The 25,168-nt window shown below is 38.7% G+C and overlaps 1 protein-coding gene across 1 annotated transcript in view; it reads left to right on the forward strand.

Moving 5' to 3' along the window:
• Positions 1 to 25,168, forward strand: part of LOC121026761 (adseverin) — an 82,792-nt gene that overhangs the window by 48,695 nt on the left and 8,929 nt on the right. The window contains exons 5-11 of the mRNA XM_040469535.1: positions 2,343 to 2,435; positions 5,211 to 5,343; positions 6,511 to 6,599; positions 7,436 to 7,651; positions 10,726 to 10,847; positions 16,544 to 16,634; positions 19,311 to 19,481. Coding sequence (XP_040325469.1) covers positions 2,343 to 2,435; positions 5,211 to 5,343; positions 6,511 to 6,599; positions 7,436 to 7,651; positions 10,726 to 10,847; positions 16,544 to 16,634; positions 19,311 to 19,481 — 915 coding nt within the window. The remainder of the gene's footprint in view (positions 1 to 2,342; positions 2,436 to 5,210; positions 5,344 to 6,510; positions 6,600 to 7,435; positions 7,652 to 10,725; positions 10,848 to 16,543; positions 16,635 to 19,310; positions 19,482 to 25,168) is intronic.

Genomic DNA, 25,168 nt, shown 5'->3' on the forward strand with positions numbered 1-25,168 from the left:
TAAAGTAAGGGACCTTCCAGCCAGTGTACGTACAGGATAATGTCTGAATGAAAAGATGAGGTGAGCCTGAAGGCAGGAGGGAACTGGCAGGTGTAGGTGGAATCTATCCCTGAGGTGATGAGGGATTGCACTAAGGTGGAAATTAAGGAAGAGACAGGAATCAGTGACTCCAAACATTATTATAAAGAAGTAGACTTTAATGACTAAGTTGGTAGGAGATTCAAAATGGAGGACCACAAGTATTCAAAATGATTTTAAGTCCAGGTAAATAGAATAGAGATTCATTGACACAAATTGAGAATTGAGAATGGTCAGTTTCGTGGAAAGCTAAGTTCAGTTTGGGGCATGTAAAAGGATGAAGATACTCTTAAGTGGAAATTTATGGAAAATGATTGAAGGAAGGGGAGGGATGGGGAGACTCCAAGCTTGAGTGACAGGTCTTGGCTAGAACAATAGATGAAATTTTTAAGGAACATCTTCAGATAAGTCTTCTCTGTTTCCCTTCCTCTTTAAATTGTCAAAATATATGTTATTCCACACACAAAGGATTTCATGAGTTAAATGCTAATCCCTTTGAGTGTTTCAAATTTATGTATTATCCTATCTATAGAGAAAAAGTAAAGCTGTATTTATAGTTTACTTTAAAGATGAAAACCTTTAGTTTCAAACCATAGTTGAGAAGATGAACATGTTTAATTATTTTCCTCTTTCTAGACAAGATGTAAAGCCCTTAAGATTTAGGAAGGTGGTTAGAAACTCATTTGTATATCCCAGTGAGGTATTTGGTAAATGCTTAGTTATTGAACTGAATTTTAAAATGATTCCTGAGGATACCTGACAATGTACAGCATCTGCCTACCCCTGGAGTTAAGCCTGTTTCTGGTAAATCCTGTAGTTCAATTCCCAAATGTGCTACAGTCCTTTGAGAAGCTAATTAAGATCCTTGGCTCATATGGGGATTGTTGTCTAAAAATTAAAAGTTAGAGTGTGCTCTAAATCTCAGACTCACGTGACCCACTGGGAAACTTCCAAGTATTAGTAAGTCCTCAACTTAAACTGTTGGTTCAAAACCACTTTCTTGGTTGGAGTAGAATCACAAAAGGGTATTTGAAGAGCCCTTTCTTTTTCTTATAAACTGTACAAACATCTAGCACATTTTTAAAAAGTGCCTTTGATTGCAAGTGTTGTAATTTTTGTTTTGATCCTACTATTAACAAAAACTAAAAACTATATTGTAATCATTTAGTATGTACAATGATTGAAGTGTTTTATTGATCGTTGTGTAAACAAAAAGATGAGCACGTTCCCAGAGAAAATAAGTTCTCTAGTGAATTTCCAAACGCCAGGCAGTGCCCATACTCCAACAAGGATTAGAATTTATGTACATTTTATTGTTGCCTGGTATTTGGCAGTAGGTATTTTCACGCAATGTATTTTTAATGAATATAAAACACAGTATGCGAGGAATTTCGTTGCATATGAAATATTACTGAATCTAAGTGAATACCTCCTTTGCATGTTCTAAACTTGAATTTATGTGTATGTTTTTATAAAAGTCACATTACTTAGAGTAAGTTTATATTTTTATCCTGTCCTTAACATTCTATGACATTTGTGTTGATTGGTTTAATTAAGTTGCTTTATACACCTATTTTTTGTGATTTTAAGTGTGTAGAAACTCAAAGCAGATTCAAATGTACCTTTTGCTGAATGTTTTATGCCCTTGAATTTTTAGATTATTTTATATATGCAAAGAATAAATACGTTCATTTATTCATTTGACAACTACTTATCGAACATCTCTTATGCCCCAGACACTGTTCTAAGTGCCAAATACACAGTAGGAAATATAGTATCATGTGGTCAAGAACTGGTCCTTTATCTACCCTATAATATGTCAGTAATGATAATGGTACTCCACCCTCAAACAGTAATTTGATCCAAGTCTTTGTAATTAATCCTATAGATTGATTCTAGAAGCAGAGGTCACAAGAAGAAATTGTTATGGAAGTGAATTTAGACTTCATATTTTAATTGATTCCTGCTCGTCTTCAATAATATGAACATCTTTGCTTTCGAGTGTAGGATTTTATTTCCTTGGAAGTTCCCATCATGAGCAAACTCAGTGTTGGTTTACTTGATGCGATTGATTTATTTGATCCATGGGAACAGGCCAATGCAATATGATTGGTGAGAAATGTTTGAGCCTGGTCGTTTTAATGGCAAATATTTTATAATCTCTGTTTTTAGAAATCTAAGAAGTTTTACTTTTTTTTTTCTTTTTTTAACTCTGCATCTTTTAATGAGAGGTCTTTATCTTTTATCTGTTCACTGTTTTCCAGGTTTTAGGGACAAAGCCAGAGCTTAGGGATGGAGACGATGATGACGACACCATAGCAGACATAACCAACAGGAAAATGGCTAAACTCTACATGGTGAGTTTACTGTTAGCGAGTTCTATTATTTTTCCTGGACTGGATGCAGCCAGGAGGCCTGTTCTGGGAGGGACTCTCTGGGATAGCTGATAATTATCATTGCCCTGAAAGAGAAATGTGTAGGTAGAATCCATTCTTTGCTCTAGTATGCTTATTAAAATTTTTCTTTTTATGGCTTTTTGTTTTTTTATTAAAAAATGCAAAATAATAAGTGAAATAATTGCTACAACTTAAAATTATATATTGTTGCTGTGCTAGTTTGCAACAATATGTTTTGATATATGACATTTAATAGAATGTTTCCTTCATGGGATAAAAATACTTGGTAAGCTTTTTCTTTTTTTAAAATTTATTTATTTAAATTCAAGTTAGTTAACATACAGTGTAGTATTGGTTTCAGGAGTAGAACCAAGTGTCATAAGCTTTTTATTATAAAGTCTTGATAAATTATAAAATCTTCATGTTACTTTAAATATCCTGTTTAGCCATAATAAAAACTTTCTTTGTTGCAGGAGGGAAAAGGTATCAAATCAAAGCAGAGTAAACATAGCCCTGTCCTGGGGATTTGAGACCTAGTTCCATGACACCTCTGTGGTGATAACCCACTGGGTGGCCCTGGGCAAGAGATGACCATTGTGGGCCTCAGTTTTCTTAGCTGGAAAAAAAAAAGACAGATTACATTAGAAGATTATTCAGGTTCTTTCCAACTCCATCATTTTATGATTTTATTGCTGGTGAAGGCAACAGAAGCCACAAATGCACCAGATGAGGAGATTGCTCAGATGGGATCCTTTAAGAGTTCCCTCCCCTTAGAACTTTCCAAGCACATGATTGGGAGCAGATGGTTAATCTTCCTGCAGAGCTAAGTAGTCATCTGGCATCACAGGAAGGAGTTACATTTGCTCTTCTTTAAGGGAACTTCTAGCTCAGAATCTCATTTTGAATGAAGATCAAGTTACTAACTTGTGTATTATAACTTGCATTTTGTAAAGGGGAAGTGGAGTCTTTTCTTCCTAGAAGGCAAAGGAAAATGTGGTTACCACTTCTGCTAAATACTGATGATTTTAATATAAGCCATACAAAGATTGTTATTCTGGACTTCGTGGCAGCTTTTTTTCATTACTGTTTCTAAAACCCATTTTCAACAACTTAACAAATACTTTTTATGCTACATCATCAAATAAAACTGTTCTCCCTCTTGGACAGCATTATAATAAACTAAAGAAATATTTTAAAATGTGAAAATGTGTCATTTCTCCCTCTAGTGGATTTGTAATGTATTGCATTTATATAAAACGCAAAGTCTCTTTGAAAATACTTTAATTTGGAATTGCAGAACAAAGCTGGGAAGCAGAATCACCTGGATAGCTTCCAAAAAAAAAAAAAAAAAAAAAAAAAAAACAAAAAAAAAAACACCCAGAATTCAAGCCCCACAATGCTGCAAAACCCCACCACTGATCTAGAGAAGTCCCTGGAATGTGCATATTTGTCCAGTGCCCAGGATTACCTTACAGTCTACTAGCTGGCCTTTGAAAAACAGGGACTTCCAACCTGGGCATTAATATCACTTTCAGTTTTGCAAGACCACCTCCACCTTAAAAAAAAACAAAAAGCCCCACAATGTTTTGTGGTTATTCCCAAGCTTCAAGAGTCTAAGTAAATAAGTATTTGTGATAGAGGAAATTTACTTTGACAGTTTACACAAAGTATGCTTAAATTGCAGGACCTAATTTGAAAAAAAATCTATGAGCTTAGCTGTAATATACCAGCACCTCCATAGCACAATGCTTGGCATATGGCAGGTGCTCAGTAAATGTTAAATGAATGAATGTTTAAGCTTTAGCTTTTGCATGTGTGCAATGTGTAAGATTATTACCTAGTTGAAATGATCGCTATGCAGTTTAGGAACTAATCATGTAAACTTCGTGGCCTGGTGCTTATAATATATAGAAATCTCAACAAACCTTAGCTATTATTATTATCACTATCATTTTCTGATGCTTTAGGTCCACTGTCAAAACTTAGCTTTTTATTAGTGTTTTTTTTTTACCCCAAAAGACTTTTAAAAAAATTTTAAAGTATTATTCATTTATTTTTTTAAGTTTATTTTTGAGAGAGCGACAGACAGAGACAGAGCAATTGGGAGAGGGGCAGAGAATGAGGGAGAGAGAGAATCCCAGGCAGGCTCTACACTGTCAGTGCAGAGCCCAATGCAGGGCTTGATCTCATGATCTCACATGATTGTGAGATCAAGAACTGAGCTGAAATCAAGAGTCAGATGGCCAATCGACTGAGCCTCCCAGGTGACCCGTTACTAATTTCCCTGATGATGAGGGATGTTGAGCATCTTTTCATGTGTCTGTTGGCCATCTGGATGTCTTCATTGGAGAAATGTCTGTTCATGTCTTCTGCCCATTTTTAATTGAATTATTTGGAGTTTTTTGGTGTTGAGTTATAGAAGTTCTTTATATATTTTGAATACTAACCCTTTATCAGATATGTCATTCAAAAATATCTTCTCCCATTCAGTAGGTTATCTTTTAGTCTTGTTAAAGTCTTTTAAAAAAACTTTTAGGGTATAATTGAGCTCATGGATTTTTTTTTTGTTTGTTTTTTTAAACAGCTTTGTTGAGATATAATTTACATTCCCTGCCCATTTAAGGTATTCAGTTCAATGGTTTTTAATTACATTTATAGAGTTGTACAACCATCACCATAATGTAATTTTAGAACATTTTTTATTATCTACAAACAAGCTCATGGTTTTTATATTAGGTTTCAGATGCCAGTGGATCCATGAGAGTGACTGTGGTGGCAGAAGAAAACCCCTTCTCCATGGCAATGCTACTTTCTGAAGAATGTTTTATTTTGGACCACGGTGCTGCAAAACAAATTTTCGTATGGAAAGGTAAAAAATGCCATTGACATTGTGGCTGTGCTTCAGATATACAGCTATTTCTGTAGAAGCGTAAAGAAAACATCTTTTCTGATTTTATTTTTTTTAACATTTATTTATTTTTGAGAGAGAGAGAGAGACAGAGCACAAGCAGGGAAGGAGCAGAGAAAGGGGGAGACACAAAATCTGAAGCAGGTTCCAGGCTCTGAGCTGTCAGCACGGAGCCTGACATGGAACTCAAACCCTCTAAGTGCGAGATCATGACCTGAGCTGAAGTCAGACACTCAACTGACTGAGCCACCCAGGTGCCCCTTTTTCTGATTTTAAAAAAAGTCTATCTTTTTGAGACTTGACCTGTAAACAGCTCATATAAAATGCAGACATTGACACCATGTTTTCTTCCTACTGGTATCATTTGCCAGAAATGATGGGGTTAAAGAAAGCATTAGAGAAACATGAAAAGATATATATATATATATCTTTATATATATACGTATGTATATATAAAATAGTGATCATTATGATATTTCTAAATATGTTTAACATACTAGGAAATTTTTACCATTCTCAGTGTTCTTTTTTTTTTTTTTAATTTTTTTTTTTCAACGTTTATTTTTTATTTTTGGGACAGAGAGAGACAGAGCATGAACGGGGGAGGGGCAGAGAGAGAGGGAGAGAGACACAGAATCGGAAACAGGCTCCAGGCTCTGAGCCATCAGCCCAGAGCCTGACACGGGGCTCGAACTCACGGACCGCGAGATTGTGACCTGGCTGAAGTCGGACGCTTAACCGACTGCGCCACCCAGGCGCCCCACCATTCTCAGTGTTCTATTTAAATTATAATTATGTTCACTGCTTGGTATGCAAGTATTTATTAATCATATAATATCTTCCCTCTCTGAGATTCCTTTTTTAATGCTATATTTTATTTTTTTAATTAATTTTTTTTTTTTTTTATTTTGAGAGAGTGAGGGAATGAGAGTAGGGAAGGGGCAGAGAGAGAGGGAGAGAGAGAGAATCCCAAGCAGACTCTGCACTGTCAGAGCAGAGCCAATTCAGGGCTCAAACCCATGAACTGCAAGATCATGACCTGAGCCAAAATCAAAAGTTGGATGCTTAACCAACTGAGCCACCCTGGTGCCCCGAGATTCTGTCTTTTTAATTTATCTTCCATTTTAGGTAAAGATGCTAATCCCCAGGAGAGAAAGGCTGCAATGAAGACAGCTGAAGAATTTCTAAAGCAAATGAATTATTCCACCAATACCCAAGTATGTGTGGACATGAACTGGCTAGAAAAAAAAAAAAAAAAGAACATGGGAGCTCCTCATATTGCCACAAAACTCATGAGAGAATTTGGTTCAAAGTAATATATGCATGGGAGTCACTCTTCACTTACATGTGTGCAACATGGTATCCTGTTGGGCCTACAAAGCTAGGCCCATAACTTTGTAGAAGATGGAATTTTGCAGAAACTAAAGATCATCCCTTCTGTGGGGCTGTATGATGAAAATAAGACCCTATCTGCTTCCTCCACAGCATTTCAGTCAAGATAATCAGCCACAGTTGAGTTAACTGAGAGCACTTTTCAGTTAGTCCTTAGAGCAAGTTGTACAGACGTGGGCTGATAGCCAGACAATATTTGGCCTCACTGAAATGAGCTTAGATACCTGCTAGTTACTCCTCCTTTTCTGAATCTTTCAGACTCACCCTTTCTCTTCATTTTTGCATCCTAGCACAAGTAACACAATGAGATTGTTTCTTCCAGGTCACAGACCTCTTATAAACCTAATGCAGAAAAACAGTCCAGTGTGTTTGACTATAATGGTAACATAGGAAAGAACTTTGTTCTTATTTCACACATCCAAATTCAGTGGCAGTCACTGTAGTTGTGACAAAAAGCATTGGATTGTTTTACCTTCATATTTGGTCACCTTCCATCTTACATTCCGGTAAGAATCCCAGCTTCTAAGTTTACATCTGTCATCACAGGTGCCAAGACAATCTTTTTCGTTTCCTTAGTTTTTTTCTCCATTCCTGGTTGAATGTTTTTCCTCAGTCTCTTATTTTCCGCTGCATAATTACTTTTTTTTTTTTTTAACTTTAGATTCAAGTTCTTCCAGAAGGAGGGGAAACACCAATCTTCAAACAGTTCTTTAAGGACTGGAGAGATAAAGATCAGAGTGATGGCTTCGGGAAAGTGTACGTCACCGAGAAAGTGGCTCGAATAAAACAAATTCCTTTCGATGCCTCAAAACTACATAGTTCTCCGCAGATGGCAGCCCAGCACAATATGGTGGATGATGGTTCTGGCAAAGTGGAGGTATTTGGCTATTTCTGCTTGTGTTTTTTGTTTTCACCAAGCCCATTTATGCCAGTGCACTTGGAGATGTAACTTCAGGAAACTACAAACTTTGTAAAATGTGAATTTTATTTATGAATAAAGGTGACCCATGACTATATATTAAGTCAGGGAATTTAAAGCTGGAAGAGATGATCTCTGACTTTCAATCCTATTTTACAATGTGTATGTTGAGATTCCAAGAAGTTAGGTGATCTGTGCAAGATCACCTAATTATCATCTTAGAGACGTGGAACCCAGCCGTCTCTTTCCCTGGTCCAGAATCGCTCCAGCTCTTGGAACTGGGATTGTCCGGTGATACTGTACCAAATATCATTAGTTAGTCCTTTCTTGTAGCTTACAGGCATTCCCAAAGCAAATTGGACATGTGCTAAAATCACAGATATTTTTAGAGCATTCAAATTGTTTGATGTTACTCCTTTTTTTTTTTGACAAAAATGCTAATAACCCTCTAATAATTCTCCCTAACTCAACTCTCACCACACTCTACTCTTGAGTCACTTCACTTAATGAGAACTGGGTAATGTCACATCTTATTATAAAATATTTTAATGGTGGGGCGCCTGGGTGGCTCAGTCTGTTATGAGTCCGACTTTGGCTCAGATCATGATCTCACGGTTTGTGAGATGGAGCCCCGCATCAGGCTCTGTGCTGACAGCTTGGAGCCTGGGACCTGCTTCAGATTCTCTCTCTCTCTCTCTCTCTCTCTCTCTCTCTCTCTCTCTCTCGCCCCACCCCCATCCCCCAACTTGTGTTCTATCTCTCAAAAATAAATAAATGTTTAAAAAAATTTAAAAATAATTAAAAAAAAGGGGGCACCTTGCTGGCTCAGTCGGTTAAGCATCCGACTTCAGCTCAGGTCATCATCTCACGGTCTGTGAGTTCAAGCCCTGCATCGGGCTCTGTGCTGACAGCTCAGAGCCTGGAGGCTCATTCGGATTCTTTGTCTCTCTCTCTCTGTTTCTCTCTACCCCTCCCCCACTCATGCTCTGTCTCTGTCTCCAAAATAAACATTAAAAAATTTTTTCTTAATAAAAAAAAATACTTTAATGGCTCTGCATCGTATTCCTGAGAATATTCATCTTAAGCTGGGCCTACAAGGCCTTCAGTGCCTAGATCCTGGCTGTCCTCTCTGCCTCACCCTTCCACTGCCTGAGGGCATTTCCCCTCCTCCCTCGGGCTAACATCCCCACTCCTGCCTTTGTAATTCAGTTAAGTCACAAGCTGCATCTCTTGGAGAAGCCTTTCCTCCCATACTGGAACAGCCTTTCTCTGTGCTCAAACCAAGCAGTATTTTTCACAGAACCCATCGTACTGTTCATTAACTTACAAACTTACAAAGCAGAATTGTTCAGTTACTTAGAAAGTTCTCCTCCTAGACCTCTTGTTAGTTCCTTGAGGGCAGGAATTGAATATTTTATCTTCGTATTCTCAAGGCTTACCACCAATATTTGGAGCAAAGTAGGGTAAAGAGATTTAAGACACAGTTTTTCCTCTTTTTGAAAGGCATGAAGTGAGAATCTAAGGTGTCCAGGGTTGTGGGAACGGTGAAGGGAGAAATGGCAGAGGGGTCTCAGCTTCTGGTCTGGGTCTTTCTCCTGCCCAGCAGGTCTCATGGCAGACTTGGCTCCCCAGCACCAACTATGTTCCCACTGCATTCTCCGTTTGTCACAGGTCACTGCGTCTCAGAGATGTCCTCCTGAGTCACCCCAGGACTGCTGAAATCTGGGGCTCTCTCTAGGCTTTTGGGCTTAGCCTGGCAGCTCTGGGGTTTCTCCTCTGCTCACCAGGATGGCACTGGAAGGCTTCTGTCTGCGAGCTCTGCCACCTACTCATCTCTCTAAATTTTGAAGCGAGGGGTGTACCCTGCCCCTGCCCAGGAGGGCGGGCATGCGCACAGTGCCTGGCGTGCTCTCTCCTGTTACTTTCCTGGTTCATCTACAGCTCTGCTTTCTCCAACTTGGAGTGTCTTTAATCTGTGATGAGGATGAGAAACTAGAAAAAAAAAAAAAATGGTTCTCCTACTTTTGTGCATTCGGTCTTCTGCCTACATGGCACCTTTTAAAAACAATCATGCAATCGGTGTCTTGATTATGTGGTCTCCATCTGCCACTCTTGCCTGAGAAGATAATAGTTTCATGGATTAAAATTCAGGGAAAAAATATTTTTAAATAAACAAACAAGGTATCTCCCAATGGATGAGAAATGTGATGCAAACTAAGAGATATATTTCTGAGCTGAATATTTTAGTTCATTATTCCACTGGAGTCTAGTGCTATTTTCACTAGTCAATCAAGCAATAGTTATGTATTAATCAATAGGCTCAGAACTGAGCTAAGTACTATGGAGGATGCAAAAAATTTATATAATTGCTTAGAAATGCAATAAACAAATTGTCAAATAGATAAAATTTGGTCTCATTGCTTAATTTGTAAGCTAATTAGAGAAGTAATTTATGAATTTTTTATTAGGCTCTAAAGAAAAAAAAAATAAAAAGGGGCGCCTGGGTGGCTCAGTTAAGAGTCTGACTCTTTTTGATTTTGGCTCGCATTGTGGTCATGAGATCAAACCCTACATAGGGCTCCTTAGGCCTGCTTAGGATTCTCTGTTTGTCTCCCTCTGCCATTTTCCCCCACTTGAATGCACACGTTTTCTCTCTCTTTCTGTCTCTCTCAAATAAGAAATAAAATTTTAAAAAGTTATTGGGGCATCTGGGTGGCTAAGTCAGTTGAGAGTCCAATTTTGGCTCAGGTCATGATCTCACAGTTCCTGAGTTTGAGCCCTACATCTGGCTCACTGCTGTAAGCACAGTGCCCAGTTTGGATCTTCTGTCCCCCCCTCTCTCTGCCCTTCCCTGTTCACATTCTCTCTCAAAAATGAATAAACATTTATATATATATATATATATATATGTATATATATATATATATAAACTTATTTAATAATAGATCTAAACCAAAAAAAATTTTTTAACTTATAACTACTATTATATCAAGAAAATGTTAATTTTGGTATGCACATTCGATTCCTTTCAGATTTGGCGTGTAGAAAATAATGGTAGGATTGAAATCGACCGGAACTCGTATGGTGAATTCTATGGTGGAGACTGCTACATTATACTCTACACTTATCCCAGAGGACAAATTATCTACACGTGGTAGGTGTCCCTCTTTCATAAGATCTCAAGTTCCAAGGAGGACAGATTTTGCTCCAAAGTTGCATTTCATTAAATTTCTTGGAAGAGGGGTAGAATTATCCTATAGTTACCCCAGTGAGATTTGTATAGCATGCATGTGATATTCTCTTTCAATATGGTTTTAACTGTATTTTGTAGGGGTTAGATAAAAATCATCCTTTCGAGTCTAGGAAAAAAGGTTTTGGTATCCAGAGGTAGTGTTCTTTTAGTAGATATATAGTTGAATGTCTCATCTTCTGTGCAGGCTAACACTCTAGCTGGCCAGCACTGGCTACCAGGTGTTCTTATTGTTAAAATTCACAGAGGCCCATCCTGATTGAGACTGCAGAGTTGCAGTGAGGCAAACCCTCTAAGGAAGGGTTTATATATATTATATATATAATATTATATAATATAGTAATATATTTGTATTATTATAATATATAATATAATTTTATAATATTATAATTTTTATATTATTATTTTAATATTAAAATAAATATTTATTTAAAATAATTTATATAAAATAAATAATATTATTTTATAATATTATAAATTTTATAATAATTTTATATAATATATATATAAAATTTATGATTCTGATTCATACTCCAGTAAAAACTGATACAGTTTTACTCTTGGTCCCCATGAAATTCATGGCAGTAAAGGAGAAAAAAATGCCATTGTGTCCATACTTTATACAGTTTTGCATAATGATTTGAGTTATTTGAAGATTAAGTTTACTTAGAGTCCATGCCAAGGCCCTGTTCAATGGAGAGTGTCCAATCAGATAAGTTAGATGCACATACCATGGCTGAGTTGTTTCAAAGGGATGGGGATTCTATAACAAATCATAATCATGTGGGATTCTCAAACTTTTTATTAATATAGTGAAATCTGGTAAAATATTTCTGAGAAGACTGGGAAAAAAATTCTCAAAAAAAAGATCTTAAAACTGGATGGTGCAAGGGTGAAGCATGTTCCTACATGGTGATGGCAAACTTCAGTGGGTGTATTGAATATACGTGGACACAAGTTTCTGCTGATATGGTGACATTTCTCTATGGTGAGGGTCCCACCAGATGAGAGAGTCACCTCCATCCCTACAGTGTGACCACTTATCACGTACACTGACCAGTGCATTGAGCCCAACTAAGTTCAGGAGACTGGGATGACTATCTTTATCCTATAGGCTTTTGGTACCAAAGGGTGGTCCAGGGACCAGAAGCATCAGCATCACCTGGGAGCTAGTTGGAAATGGAGAATTCCACCACCTGCTTTTGGCCCACTAAAGCAGAACCTGCATTTTAATGAGAACCCCAGATGATTCATATGCCCTTTTGCGATTAACAGTCACTGCCTTAGGCAATGGGTCACATCATATCCCATTAAAGATTAACATTAGCTGTTTAACTGAGTGTTTATGATGTCATCTTCATAGCAACTTTTTTTTTGTTTTTGTTTTTTTTTGAGCAGCATGTTTGTGTCAGCAAAGTGCTGGATGTTTCTGTATATTATGTTTCTTCCTCACAACCAGGTTATTTTCAAAAGACAAAAAGGGAGGAGGGAATCAAACAGATTAAGTAACTTAACCCAAATTCACAACTGTTGTAACTAGTGAAGCAACATTTCACACCTTGATCTACCGCTCTCTTTAATTCTCCAGCTGAGTGTGGCTACCCCCTGGCATAAGCTATGTTCTTCTTTTGCAGTTTCCTCTTCTACAATTGCAATTCAGAACGGTGTTTGTGTAAAGCATGGCATTTATAGGGATAAACCAGTCATTCCCAGTCAGCTTTTCTTCTATATTGTTTTTTGGTCTGCCTCTTAATGCTCTTTTGTATGTAAAAATGTGATTGTGGTGCTTAGATCAAGAAAGACTAATAAACAAGCAATTCAAGAGAATATTTTGAAAAGTTAAAAATTTGTAATCTACATAAATAACAATGTGAATATAACTAAAACAGACTAAATCAGATTATAAACATTCATTGCGGTTATTATTTCTCAAATCATTTCCAAGTATTCACGGAGCACTTTCTATATGCCAAGCACTGTGCTAGGTGGATACTAAAGACACAGTGGTGAGAAAATTATATAACGTGTCCCAAGAATTTTTATTTTAAAAAGAAGCAGATCGGGGTGCCTGGGTGGCGCAGTCGGTTAAGCGTCCGACTTCAGCCAGGTCACGATCTCGCGGTCCGTGAGTTCGAGCCCCGCGTCGGGCTCTGGGCTGATGGCTCAGAGGCTGGAGCCTGTTTCCGATTCTGTGTCTCCCTCTCTCTCTGCCCCTCGCCCGTTCATGCTCTGTCTCTCTCTGTCCCAAAAATAAATAAACGTTGAAAAAAAAAATTAAAAAAAAAAATTAAAAAAATAAAAAAATAAAAAGAAGCAGATCAGGGGCACCTGGGTGCCTCAGTTGGTGAAGCATCTGGCTCTTGGTTTCGGCTCAGGTTTGAGCCCGTGATTCGTGGGATCGAGCCCCACATTGGGCTCTGCGCTGCCAGAATTCTCTACCCCTGGCATTCTGCCCTTCCCCTGAAAATGCGCACATGCACGCGCCCTCTCTCTTTTTCAAAATAAATAAACTTTAAAAAAAAAGCAGATTATTAACAAGCATTTCAATGAAGTATGGAGGATTTTAAGAGAAAAGCGAGCTAAGTGATCTTTGGAGAGTTCTAGACCGACACCCAAACCCCCTTCTAGGCTATTGGGGAAGAGCTCCTAGAAGAAGTGACATCTTAGTGGGAGCAGAAGTAGCAGCTAGGCAGACAAGCAAATAGAGAAGTTGCTCTAAGCAATGCAGGTAAGGGTGCTCTAACCTACTAGTAATGACATATGGCTGCAGCAAAGTTAGGAAGCAAAAGATAAAATCAGAGAAATTATAAGGAGTCAAATTGTGAATGGCCTTGTAACCGTCCTGGGGAGGATACACTTTAGTGTCAGGTCCTTGGAGATGTCAGTCAAGGAGTTTTCTTAGGGGAGTAGCATGATTGGCTTTCATATTAAAGAAAATATTCTGGGTTGACATCTAAAAGAATGGACTGATGGGAGGAGATTGGTGGCAGGGAGGCCACTGGGAATGTGTTGCAATAATCCCAGTTGAATGATAATGTGGCCAGAACTCAGCGTACGGGCAACAGGGAATGCATAAGGTAAGTTTGTACAGTGTTAAGGAGTTGACATCTGAAAGACTAGTTTTGGGAAGTAGGGAAGATGAGCAAATAAAGGTGCCCCCCACCCAGATTTCTGGTCCATGCACAAAGGCATAGTGTTTCATTCACTGAGATAAGAAACTTGAGAAGAAGACAGGTTTGGCGCTCTCCCAAAAATTCTAAGGGAAAAATGTGAGAAGATGCCACACTCTTCATAGTTCCTCTCTTTGGGATGGGACTGGGATGGAAGGGGTGGTCATTTAATTTTCTTCTTTCCAATTTGATGTGTTCAAGGTATCTGTGATGATAATTATGATTTTTGAGATATCAAGACTATAAATTAGGTATTGAGAGTCCTTATTTTGAGAGTCTTTGCCATTTAATACCACAGATGTTACATATAAGTGTGTTAATGTATGGTTTGCACGACTTCAAGCGCTTCTATAGTGGTAGTGAAGAGACATTTAGAAAACAAGCAGATCTCCTGAAGATTAGGTTTCAAACTAACAACTTCCCAGTTTATGGGATCATTTTGAAACAGGAGTATAAGTAGTTTAAGTCCAGGAGGCACAGTAAAAGGTGAAGGACTAGAATTGTCACCTACTGAATACACAAAGTTGTTGTTTCTTTTTAATTTCTAAAACTACTTATATTCTAACATGATAGGAGAAAAATAACTTTGCCAATGGTCTTTTCTCTGGAATGTCAGGTAATTGAAATTGAACAAACACTGAACAATGGCAGTGATGAATCTCTCGATGCAATAAATTCTATTTCCATGCAGCATTCATTTTCAACAACTAACAAGTGCCAAAGGTTTATAAAGAAGAAATCATGTCAGGGAGATTGCTCTCCCCTTCCACCCCCCAAGAAAAGGATTTCAAAACTAGGGAAAAGAGCAACTTTATTATGTCTTCGTTGTACAAGTGGAGTATTTGACCCCTTAGGTCATAGATCCATAAAACAAATTAGTGTTAATCTCTGTGGATGGGAGCATGGGTCACTTTGACAGCAAGTGGAAGAAGGGCTGGAGATAAGTAGTGAAAAACTTATTAGGAGTGTCAGAAGGTGAAAGTTTGGCGAGGCTTTCCAGGTTTGCTGGTTGAAATACTGCAGGGAAAAAAAAGGAAATCGAGACAAAAGTTTGGTGATATTGTCTATAGTCAGTTGAAGTTTTTTCCTGCAGGGGGAAAAAAAAGGAAATGGAGAAATAATTAGGAAACTGCAGATGTGACAGAGAAATGACGGATGTTAGGAGAGCCAGCTATTATCCTCAGCTCTGTGCTACTCCCTGCTCTGCTGTCAGTAGCTCACAGAAGCTTTTGTTAACATTATTGGCTCCTGGAAAATTTAGGCTATTAGCATTAAAAGACTATGGACTACATTTTTATGATGTCTTTATTAAGGATACCTTTTTATTTTCTTTTAAATGTGTGCCTCACATGAGCATGTCCTTGTTTTTCTTTCTTGCTGCCCTTTGTAGAATATTTTTATATCATTTGATTCTGCTGGTGCCATGAAACATTCTAAAATAAACAAAACTTGTTTCCTGTACCCAGTGTTTTGGGATATCTGTGTATATATGTGTACATATGTGTGTGTTGCCCGGTATAGGAAGTTATTGGTAATCTGTTCTGGGTATGAGACAGGTAGGTTACTCTTAAAGTTTCAGAAGTGTATGGTTAACTTCTGAAATCCAGTTCCAGAATTAGTATTTCTAATTAGTATACCTCCTGTTAACCCCTAGTCAGACAGAGATGGGAGAATTGGCTAGAAACAACCATTGCTCAGTGCTTTGGTTTTTCCCCCTCACAAACTCCTCAAATAAGCAGATCTCCCAAAGGTTGCCTTACAGGTTAAGCTAGTGATTGGAGTTCTAGGCACAAGCTCCTTAGGAAGAGAAACTGCAAATGAACTGGATTAACTGATTTATTGACCCCTTTCTGGGCCGCTGGTAGTTCAGCCTCGCTTATGGTTTTATTAGTAATTCCTTGTCGTCCTAGACAAAATGGGGCCTCTCCATTGCCTACTTCTTATGATTATTTCCTTAATTTTCCTGGGTCCAGACATTTGTTACTATGGTCACCAAGTGTTCATGTAAAGATAGGATACTTTTAATAGACAGCCTAATAGGTTAGGCTGATGTTCTACTCAAATGGGTTATTTTTACTGCAGAGATGGATTCCCAAAATAGGTAGCTTCAACCTGAAGTCAGACAGACCTGATTACTTAGCTAAGTTATATTTTACTTAGCTAAGTTATATGTAAGGAGCCAGGCCTTGATTTATTTTCCTATAAAATGGGGATAAAAAATAATTATCATGTATAGTTCTAGGCAATACACTGGGCAATTCATTGCCTAATGTTCGTACTTTCAAAAAACGATAGCTTCTATGGCCATATCATGTCAAAACAGTTGGTCTCATCTTGATCTTTCATGATGACTTAAGTCTCTGAAATGCCTACATTAGAAAGTCTTAGAACTCAAATACAAACTAAATGACTTTACTTTGGTTCCTCCAGGCAAGGAGCAAATGCCACAAGAGACGAGCTGACTACATCTGCATTCCTGACTGTTCAGTTGGATAGGTCGCTCGGAGGACAGGCTGTGCAGGTTGGGCTATTTTTACTCCCGGAACTCATACAAGTTGAAGTTTGGCTAGCTCAGTAACTAGTTAAAGCTTTCGTCTCAAGTTGGGATGGGAATTTGAACATTTTCTAAATACTACATTTTTTTCATTTTGGAATTTAAATGTTCCTATTCTCATGCCATGGTAGTTCTCTCAGATTCTGGAAAATAAGGAGCAAACAAAATGAAAAAAAACAACAACCAAAAAAACGTATTAACAGACCTAAGGAACCAAATGAACTGACAGGTACTTTACATGAAACTGTTCTACCCAAGTTATTACTTATAGCAGCTCACTTTCCAGCTTTCAAGTCTTTGTAAATGTGTCATTACTTCTTAAAAAATAATAATTAAATAGAGAGGTAAGTCAGATACTTTAGTACAGACAATCTAAGCTGTGTAGGCCAAATTTGTTTTTCCAGCTGGTTTTTTTTTTCCATCTTTGCCTGGAAGTTAGACCTAAATTTAAAGCAAGTTAAATCTAAATGTAAAGGTGCATGTTAACTTTTTACTTGTTTTTATTTTTAGTTTTTTAAGTTTATTTATTCATTTTTGATAGTGAGCAAGAGTGAGAGAGAGAGACGGAGAAAGAGAATCCCAAGAAGACGCCGCTGTCGGCACAGAGCCCGATGCGGAGCTCCATCCCACAAACTGTGAGATCATGACCTGAGCTGAAATCAAGAGTTAGACACTTAACTGACTGATCCACCCAGGTGACCCAATTTTTAAATTTTTTACAAATTAGCAAGATGACTGAATTCTTTAAATTCACTTAACTCTACTTTCCCATGAACTATTGTATTCACTTCTTGAATGAAATACTTCTAGGGGCACCTGGATGGCCCAGTCGGTTAAGCATCCGACTCTTGATTTCAGCTCAGGTCATGAGATCATGGTTCATGAGGTGAAGCACCAAGTCGGGCTCTGCACTGACAGCAAGGAGCCTGCTTGAGATTCTCTCTCTCTCTGCCCCTCCCCTGCCCTGTCTCTCTCTCTCTCTCAAAAATAAATAAACATTTTTAAAAAAGAAAGAAATATTTCCAGCTAAGAACTGACAGCAGTCATTTAATTGATCTTTAAAGTGTTCCTTACCAAGTTATGCAAAAACTTTGAAGATATGCATTGTGCTTTATAAATTCTATATTTCATAATAAAATACTTGATATACCCAATGAACGAATTTGCATTCATTGTTAGCCAATGTGAATCCTAAATTCACTATGAAATGGTAATGTGTAGTTTAACCACTAGATGGCAGTAGTTTATAATAATATATAAACAACTCCAGTCCTGCACTGCTGTTTGAAACATTCCTTTGCAGAGTGTATTAACTGTAGTGAAGATTTTTCAATTTACCTTTTATCTCTTTTATCTTAATTTAGCAGTAGAAAATGAGTCTTATTCAGTGGCCCACTTTTTTGTGTGTTGGCAGTTGAGGTTTTCTCAATGTCACCCCAAGTTTGGAGTTGTGACTTAAAAGACATTTGCATAAGTTGCTACTTGCTTATCTGCATGTTTGCTAATTGAAAGATATCTGTGGGGTGTGCCTGGCCGGCTCGGTCAGTAGAGCATGCAACTCTTGATCTCAGGGTTGTGAGTTCAAGCTCCATGGTGGGTGTAGAACTAACTTTAAAAAATAAATAAGTAAATAAAAAAGAAAAGAAAAAAGAAAAATATCTGTGAAGTTAGTTATTTTAGTGCTCCCTAGGCCTCCGGGCTATGGTTTGTACATCAGCATTCCCATTTACTTGGCTTCTAACAAAAGACACACCAGGGTGACTGAGACAGTTCAGTTTTAGCATAGAGCAAAATAATTGAAGAAAATAGAGAACTGACACAAAATTTGAGCTGTTTGTGTAAGGAATTGCATCAGTAATTTATATAAGAAACAGGAGATTTGTTTCTAATCCCATATCTGGTGTTCAGCTACTAGGTGAAGTTAAATGATTTACTATTTACTTTCTTCAATTTCCTTATCCTGAAGAGTCCTTATATTACGTATTGTAAGTGGTTATATTTAGCAAATCTATTACCATTTCTATAGATAAGAAGTAGAAAATATATTCAATTTTTGTTTTTGCCAGCTTTTGATGTTTGGATTGAAATCTATTCATCTCCAGATTATCACAATGTTTTCATCTCATAGTTGTAGAGATGTAGAAATAATAAATATGCTTTGGCGTTGCCTTATTTTGGGAAGCATTTAAATGTACATCTCTTCACCTTCTGAACAAGATCCAAAACGTTTCAGAAACAAGTATATCACTAAACATCTGTAGTGTTGGTGCTCTTGAAAAAAGTAATTTTTATAAATGATGGCATACACAAGGACTGTGTTGTGTTTTTCTCTTTTGGAGATGTAGATGAACAGCCTTATCTGTTTATACTTTCTGGAAGCAGAGAGTGGTACAGTATGGTGATGTTTCCCCTGAGAAGAAACTGCTCAGGGTGCTGTGTCTGGAGTAAAAGATTCTTAAGTCAGCAGGAAAACTGTGCTTGATTTGCATTAACCTATATTTTCTGTTAATCATCATGCCTTCTGCGCTTCATTTTTAATTTGTTTTTTGTTTTGTTTTCAAAAAGGAAAATAACACATGTGGAAATACAGCCTTCTTTCACTGCACCCTTTATTACGTTTCTTTTATCCCCCCTGCCCCCCAGATCCGAGTCTCTCAAGGCAAAGAGCCTGCTCACCTGCTGAGTTTGTTCAAAGACAAACCGCTCATTATTTACAAGAACGGAACATCAAAGAAAGGAGGTCAGGCACCTGCTCCCCCTATACGCCTCTTTCAAGTCCGGAGAAACCTGGCATCTATCACCAGAATCATGGAGGTAATGTCACGCATTCAATGAAACATGCCCTGTTTACAGACTTCCCGGTGGACCTGAGCTATCAACAAATAGTAGTCTTCCAAAAATTGGCAAATTCCTTTTATTTCGATAATTAATCCATTGTTCACAATAACAAATTGCTAAAAGCAGGAGAACCAAGTTAGCTCCAGATATCAGGCCTGTCACACTTTTCGCCTGCATTGTACCAAAACAAATACATTTTAAGAGTAATGTAACAAATCAAACGGTCAAAGGCCCGAGGAAGCTGAAACTTTGTCTTGAAAGGCCTGGAGGAAGATGGATGGCATGTAATGGCCAGGTGGTCATAGTGGGGAAATCCAAGAGGGAAAGCCCGTGTTTGTATAGGTGTAACAGCTGTGGAAGGTAAGCTTCATCGCACAGGGGGCCAGAGCCATAACTCAACGAGCCACATAAGCTATCTCTGACAGCAACTGTGAAAGAAATCAAACCCCGTATCACAGGTCATAAGACAAGAAGACCTCCAGGTATGGACAAGGCTGGCAGGCATGGGTGTTTACATGGCTGGTGTTTTCACCTCTAGGCTGGTGTTTTCATCACTTTTCATCATCCAGACCCTTCAGTCACCATTGAAATCCAAGTCTCCCCAGTCAGCCCTAAACTGCCCTGCACATTCTGTACTCCCCACACCTGGACCCACCTGCGAACCCTTCCCCTTCACACAAACCATTCAGCTGAGCCGTTGAAGCTAGGTGGGTCATAGCACCCCCCCTACTACAATCTGTTCCCTATATCACCCTCCCCCTTTTTGCACTATGGCTGTCCTCTGAGGACATTGCCCATACAGCTCTCTCAAGTGGCAGGTGTTTTTCCCCAGTGCCCTCTTACCAGACATGGGGGCGGCTGGAGTATCCTCTGCTCACCCTTGGCTGTTTGACTTTTGTCCTTCTTATCAGACTCTCCCTCCCTCAGCTTCCTTGTGCTGTTGTCCATGGAGCTGCCAGTCCTTCCCCTCTTATTCTTTGGTGGTTTCAGCCATTGTTGGACTATGTCCATCACTCTGGCTTCTCTCATCCAACACTCTTATTGTTGACCCCTTTTATCTCACACTCATGTGGTCCTGTACTAAACCGTGCCATTGACAATCACTTTAGCACCTCAGAAATCTGTTTCAGACATCTAATCTCTGACAACCATCTGCTGTCATTTGGCCCCTTTACTCTAGGATGCATATCCCAGCAATCTCAAACCTGAATCCATGCACCCCCTCCATCCATCACACCCTTCATATCCTCCACTCTCCAGATCTCTCCTTTGAGAACTGAGTCAGAGTTTCAGAGAACATAAACGTAATCACACAAGAGTCACTTATCTACTCCCCAAGTTCACCATTGTGCCTGCATCTGTTCTTATATATTCTCCTTCTTGTCTGTTTTGTGGAATACATTTATTTATATTTAACAATTCATAGGTATTTTATAACAGTTACTTATATATAAATACCAAATTATTTTATAAATTGATATTGATATACCCATATCCACAAATTAACAATGCAAATTAATGTTTGTAAAAAGTAATATCTTGGGGGGCGCCTGGGTGGTGCAGTCGGTTGAGCATCCGACTTCAGCCTGGTCACGATCTCGCGGTCCGTGAGTTCGAGCCCCGCGTCAGGTTCTGGGCTGACAGCTCAGAGCCTGGAGCCTGTTTCCGATTCTGTGTCTCCCTCTCTCTCTGCCCCTGCCCCGTTCATGCTCTGTCTCTCTCTGTCCCAAAAATAAATAAACATTGAAAAAAAAAATTAAAAAAAAAAAGTAATATCTTGGTAAATAAATTAATACATGTTTATTACATAAACAAACAAAATGTGACTTCTGTCCTAAGGCTGAATTCTTACCACCTGTCACCACCAACTCCTGTCCAGAACCTCCCACCCTCTTGCCTTCCTACGGGCTTTCTTGGATTCCACTCTGTCCCATGTTCTTATCTCACTTCCCATTCATCATTATGGCTGGCAGTAATCTCCTTTCTCTGTCCTCAGTGTATTCTTCTCTTCTGGATTATTTACTTCACAATACAAGCATACCTTCAAAACACTCCCATCTTCCTTTAAAAACTATCTTTTGACCCTGATCCTGCCAGCTACCGTATCCTTTCTCTGTCCTCCTTAAGAGCACAGATCCTCAAAAGCATTGCCCTCGCTCACTCCCTATCCGTACACGTGTAAGCCTCTTCTCTGTAAAGCCGTTCTCCTCAGGCATCCATTCCCACCACGCCTATGCTGTTATCTAGTTGCCAGTGCCCCCCATTCACCATCTTTTCGGACCCCTTTACTTAACCTTCCATTAGCCTTTGCGACAGTTGCCCTTCCCTGGCTTCTTGAAACACTATTATTTTTATTTTATTTTTTTCACCAGGCCTCTGAAGCCACTTACAAGATTTCTTCCAAACTTCTAAAGAGTGTTTTTGTTCCACTTCTCATACTAAACCAGTTTCTGCTTCTCCTCTGCTGTGTGTCCTCCAAGCCCCCTAAGGCTCAGTCTTGGCCCTCTCCATGATGATCGCATTCAGTCATATCATTTAAATGCTATCATGTACACTGACCTCATCCAGAACATTCTGTACACGGGTTTTGATGTGTTCAATGATGACTAATTATTATTTTTTTTAATCTATCAAATTAACCATTAAGCTCTCATCTATAGGTACACTCAGCTGATGTCAGAAGAGTTGACAAGAATCCTTGCGTTCCTGGTCTCTTCCTTGCACATCTTTATGAGACATGCAAGCTCCCTGTGATGTGGTTCCTTTGTGTCCTTTCAGCCTCTGAAACTGGCCTTCACATTCCTAGCCTCTCTGAAATGTGCTAGTCAAAACCATGTTTGTGAGGCTTTCTGTTTTCATCTCCTGGGACGCTAATGCTTTATAATGTTCTATTTTGGAACTACCTTCCTGATGTCACACTAGCCCCTGTGTGGGCCTCTTGCCCCCTGTCTATCATCCAACCTCTTTCTTCTGTACCAATAAAGAGACATTTGGATGAGAAATTGGAAGTCCTGGTTCCTATCAATCTCCATCATCACATCTGATAGATTCCTTTGACTGTTGGTCCAAGAGACCTTGTTCCTACTGAAAAAGGATGATAACCACTTCCCTGAATGTTACCAACCCCTGGAACACATCTTTAACATTTCCAACAGATTGTGTGTCAACTATATTTTAATTAAAAAACAAATAAAAAACAGAACTTCCAATGATTCCTTCCTCCTCTGGGGCGCTCTCTGGGGATAGGGCCCTGGCAAACCTGGTGAAATCCAGCTCTCCATGTTAGTTGATGGCACTTCAACCCAGTTGGCCAAGTGCCAGCATTTGGCAGCTGAGCATCACCTCCTTCTTGAAACGCTGTCTGCACTTGGCCTTGAGAACACCACACTTGGGTTTTCTTCCTCTCTCATGGTTGTTCCATCTCAGTCTTTCTCACTGGTTCTTCTTCATCACATTGAGCCCCACAGTTGTGCAGAAAGTCATACTGTCAGTGACACAGTCACATGGTCAGACAGGTTCTCACAGAGTCTGACACAGAGTCACAGAATCACAAGGTCATAGGCAGGAAAACACCCATCCTGGGACCCTTGGGCTCACTAGCAGGCCCGACACTACACATGCTTGCCCTGCCCCGAGGTTCCACGTCCAGCCTCACCCTCAGGTGAGAGTCTGGGCCTGTCTGGGTCCTTCTCACTCCTCTGTGGCCATAGGGAGCACAACTGTGCTCACCTGGCTAGTCCCTGAGAGTGGCCATGGCTTTGTGGTTGAAAGGAAGGGGCATGTCAGTGCTGTGTTTTTAATCTGCTATAGTCTTTTATAATTTGACTTATGATTTATCTGAGCCTGGAGAACCTTTTAGTGAATTTGCATTGTTATCTCTTTGCCAACATTGGACTCCAGTTCCGATTTTATGATTCCTAGGTGTCCTTTGTAAGTTTTTGGTGTTTTGTGTTTTTTTTTTTAATTTCAGTATGATTAACATACAGTGTTATATTAATTCCAGGTATACAATATAGTGATTCACCAGTTCCATACATTACTCAGGGCTCATCAAGATAAGTGTACTCTTCATATCCTTTATATATTTTATCCATCCTTCCCCTCTTCCCTCTGGTGATAATCAGTTTGTCCTCTGTAGTTAAAGGTCTGTTTTTTTTGGTTTGTCTCTTTTTTCCCTTTGTTCATTTGTTTTAATCCACTTATGAATGGAATTATATGGTGTTTGTGTCTTTCTCTCACTGGCTTATTTCACTTAGTATTATACTCTGTAGCTCCATCTATGTTGTTGCAAATGACAAGATTTCGTTGCTTTTTAGACTCAGTAATATATATAGCTGGAAGTTTTATACACACACACACACAGTCACTTCTTTATTATCCATTCATCTATTGATGGACACTTGGGCTGCTTCCATAATTTGGCCATTGTAAATGCTGCCTCAGTAAATATAGGCATGTATATATCCTTTTGAATTTGTGTTTCTCATGTTCTTTGGGTGAATACCCAATAGTACAATTACTGGATCATAGTGTAGTTCTATTTTTAGGTTTTTGAAGAACCTCCATACTGTCTACACAGTGGCTGCACCAGTTTGCATTCCCACCAACAGTGCAGGAGGGTTCCCCTTTCTCCACATCCTTGCCACTATTTGTTCTTTCTTGTGCTGTTGATATTAGCCATTCTGATAGGTGTGAGGTGATACCTCATCGTGGTTTTGATTTGCATTTCCCTGATAATGAGTGATGTGGAGCATTCCTTCATGTGTCTGTTGGCCACCTAAATGTCTTCTTTGGAAAAATGTCTGTTCATGTCTTCTGCTCATTTTTAATTGGATTATTTGTATTTTTTGGTGTTGGGTTATATAAGTTCTTTATGTATTTTTGATACTAACTCTTTATTGGATATGTCACTTGCAAATATCTTCTCCCATTCACTCGGCTGTCTTAATTTTGTTGGTCGTGTCCTCTGCTGTGCGGAAGTTGTTATTTTGATGTAGTGCCAAAAGTTTTGCTTTTGTTTCCCTTGCCTCAGAGACATATGTAGAAAGATGTTGCTATTGCCAATGTCAGAGAAATGACTGCCTATGCTCTCTTCTGGGATTTGTATAGTTTCAGGTCTTACATTTGGATCCTTAAACCATTTTGAGTTAATTTTTGTGTATGGTGTAAGAAGGTGGTCCAGTTTCATTATTTTGCATTCTTTTGCATTCTAGATGCATTTCTGCATCTTCTATTTTGTATCATTTGCATGTTGCTGTCCAGTTTCCCCAACACGATTTGTTGAAGAGACTGTCTTTTTTCCCGTTGCATATTCTTGCCTCCTTTCTCAAAGATTAAGTGACCATATAATTGTGGGTTCATTTCTGGGTTTTCCATGTTAGTTGATCTAGGTGTCTATTTATGTGCCAGTACCATACTGTTTTGATTGCTACAGCTTTGTAATATAACTTGAAGTCTGGAATTGTGATATCTCTAGTTTTGTTTTTCTTTTCCAAGATTGCTTTGGCTCTTCAGGGTCTTTTGTGGTTCCATACAAACTTTAGGATTGTCTGTTTTAGTTCTGTGAAAAATGCTGTTGGTATTTTCATAGGGATTGCATTAAGTCTGTAGACTGCTTTGGAAAGGTTTCCTTTTGATTATTTGAAAAACCCCTTTAAGTTGGG

Source organism: Herpailurus yagouaroundi, unplaced genomic scaffold (genome assembly GCF_014898765.1).
Source record: "Herpailurus yagouaroundi ecotype Mexico unplaced genomic scaffold, PumYag 162435, whole genome shotgun sequence".
Taxonomy (NCBI): Eukaryota; Metazoa; Chordata; class Mammalia; order Carnivora; family Felidae; genus Herpailurus; species Herpailurus yagouaroundi.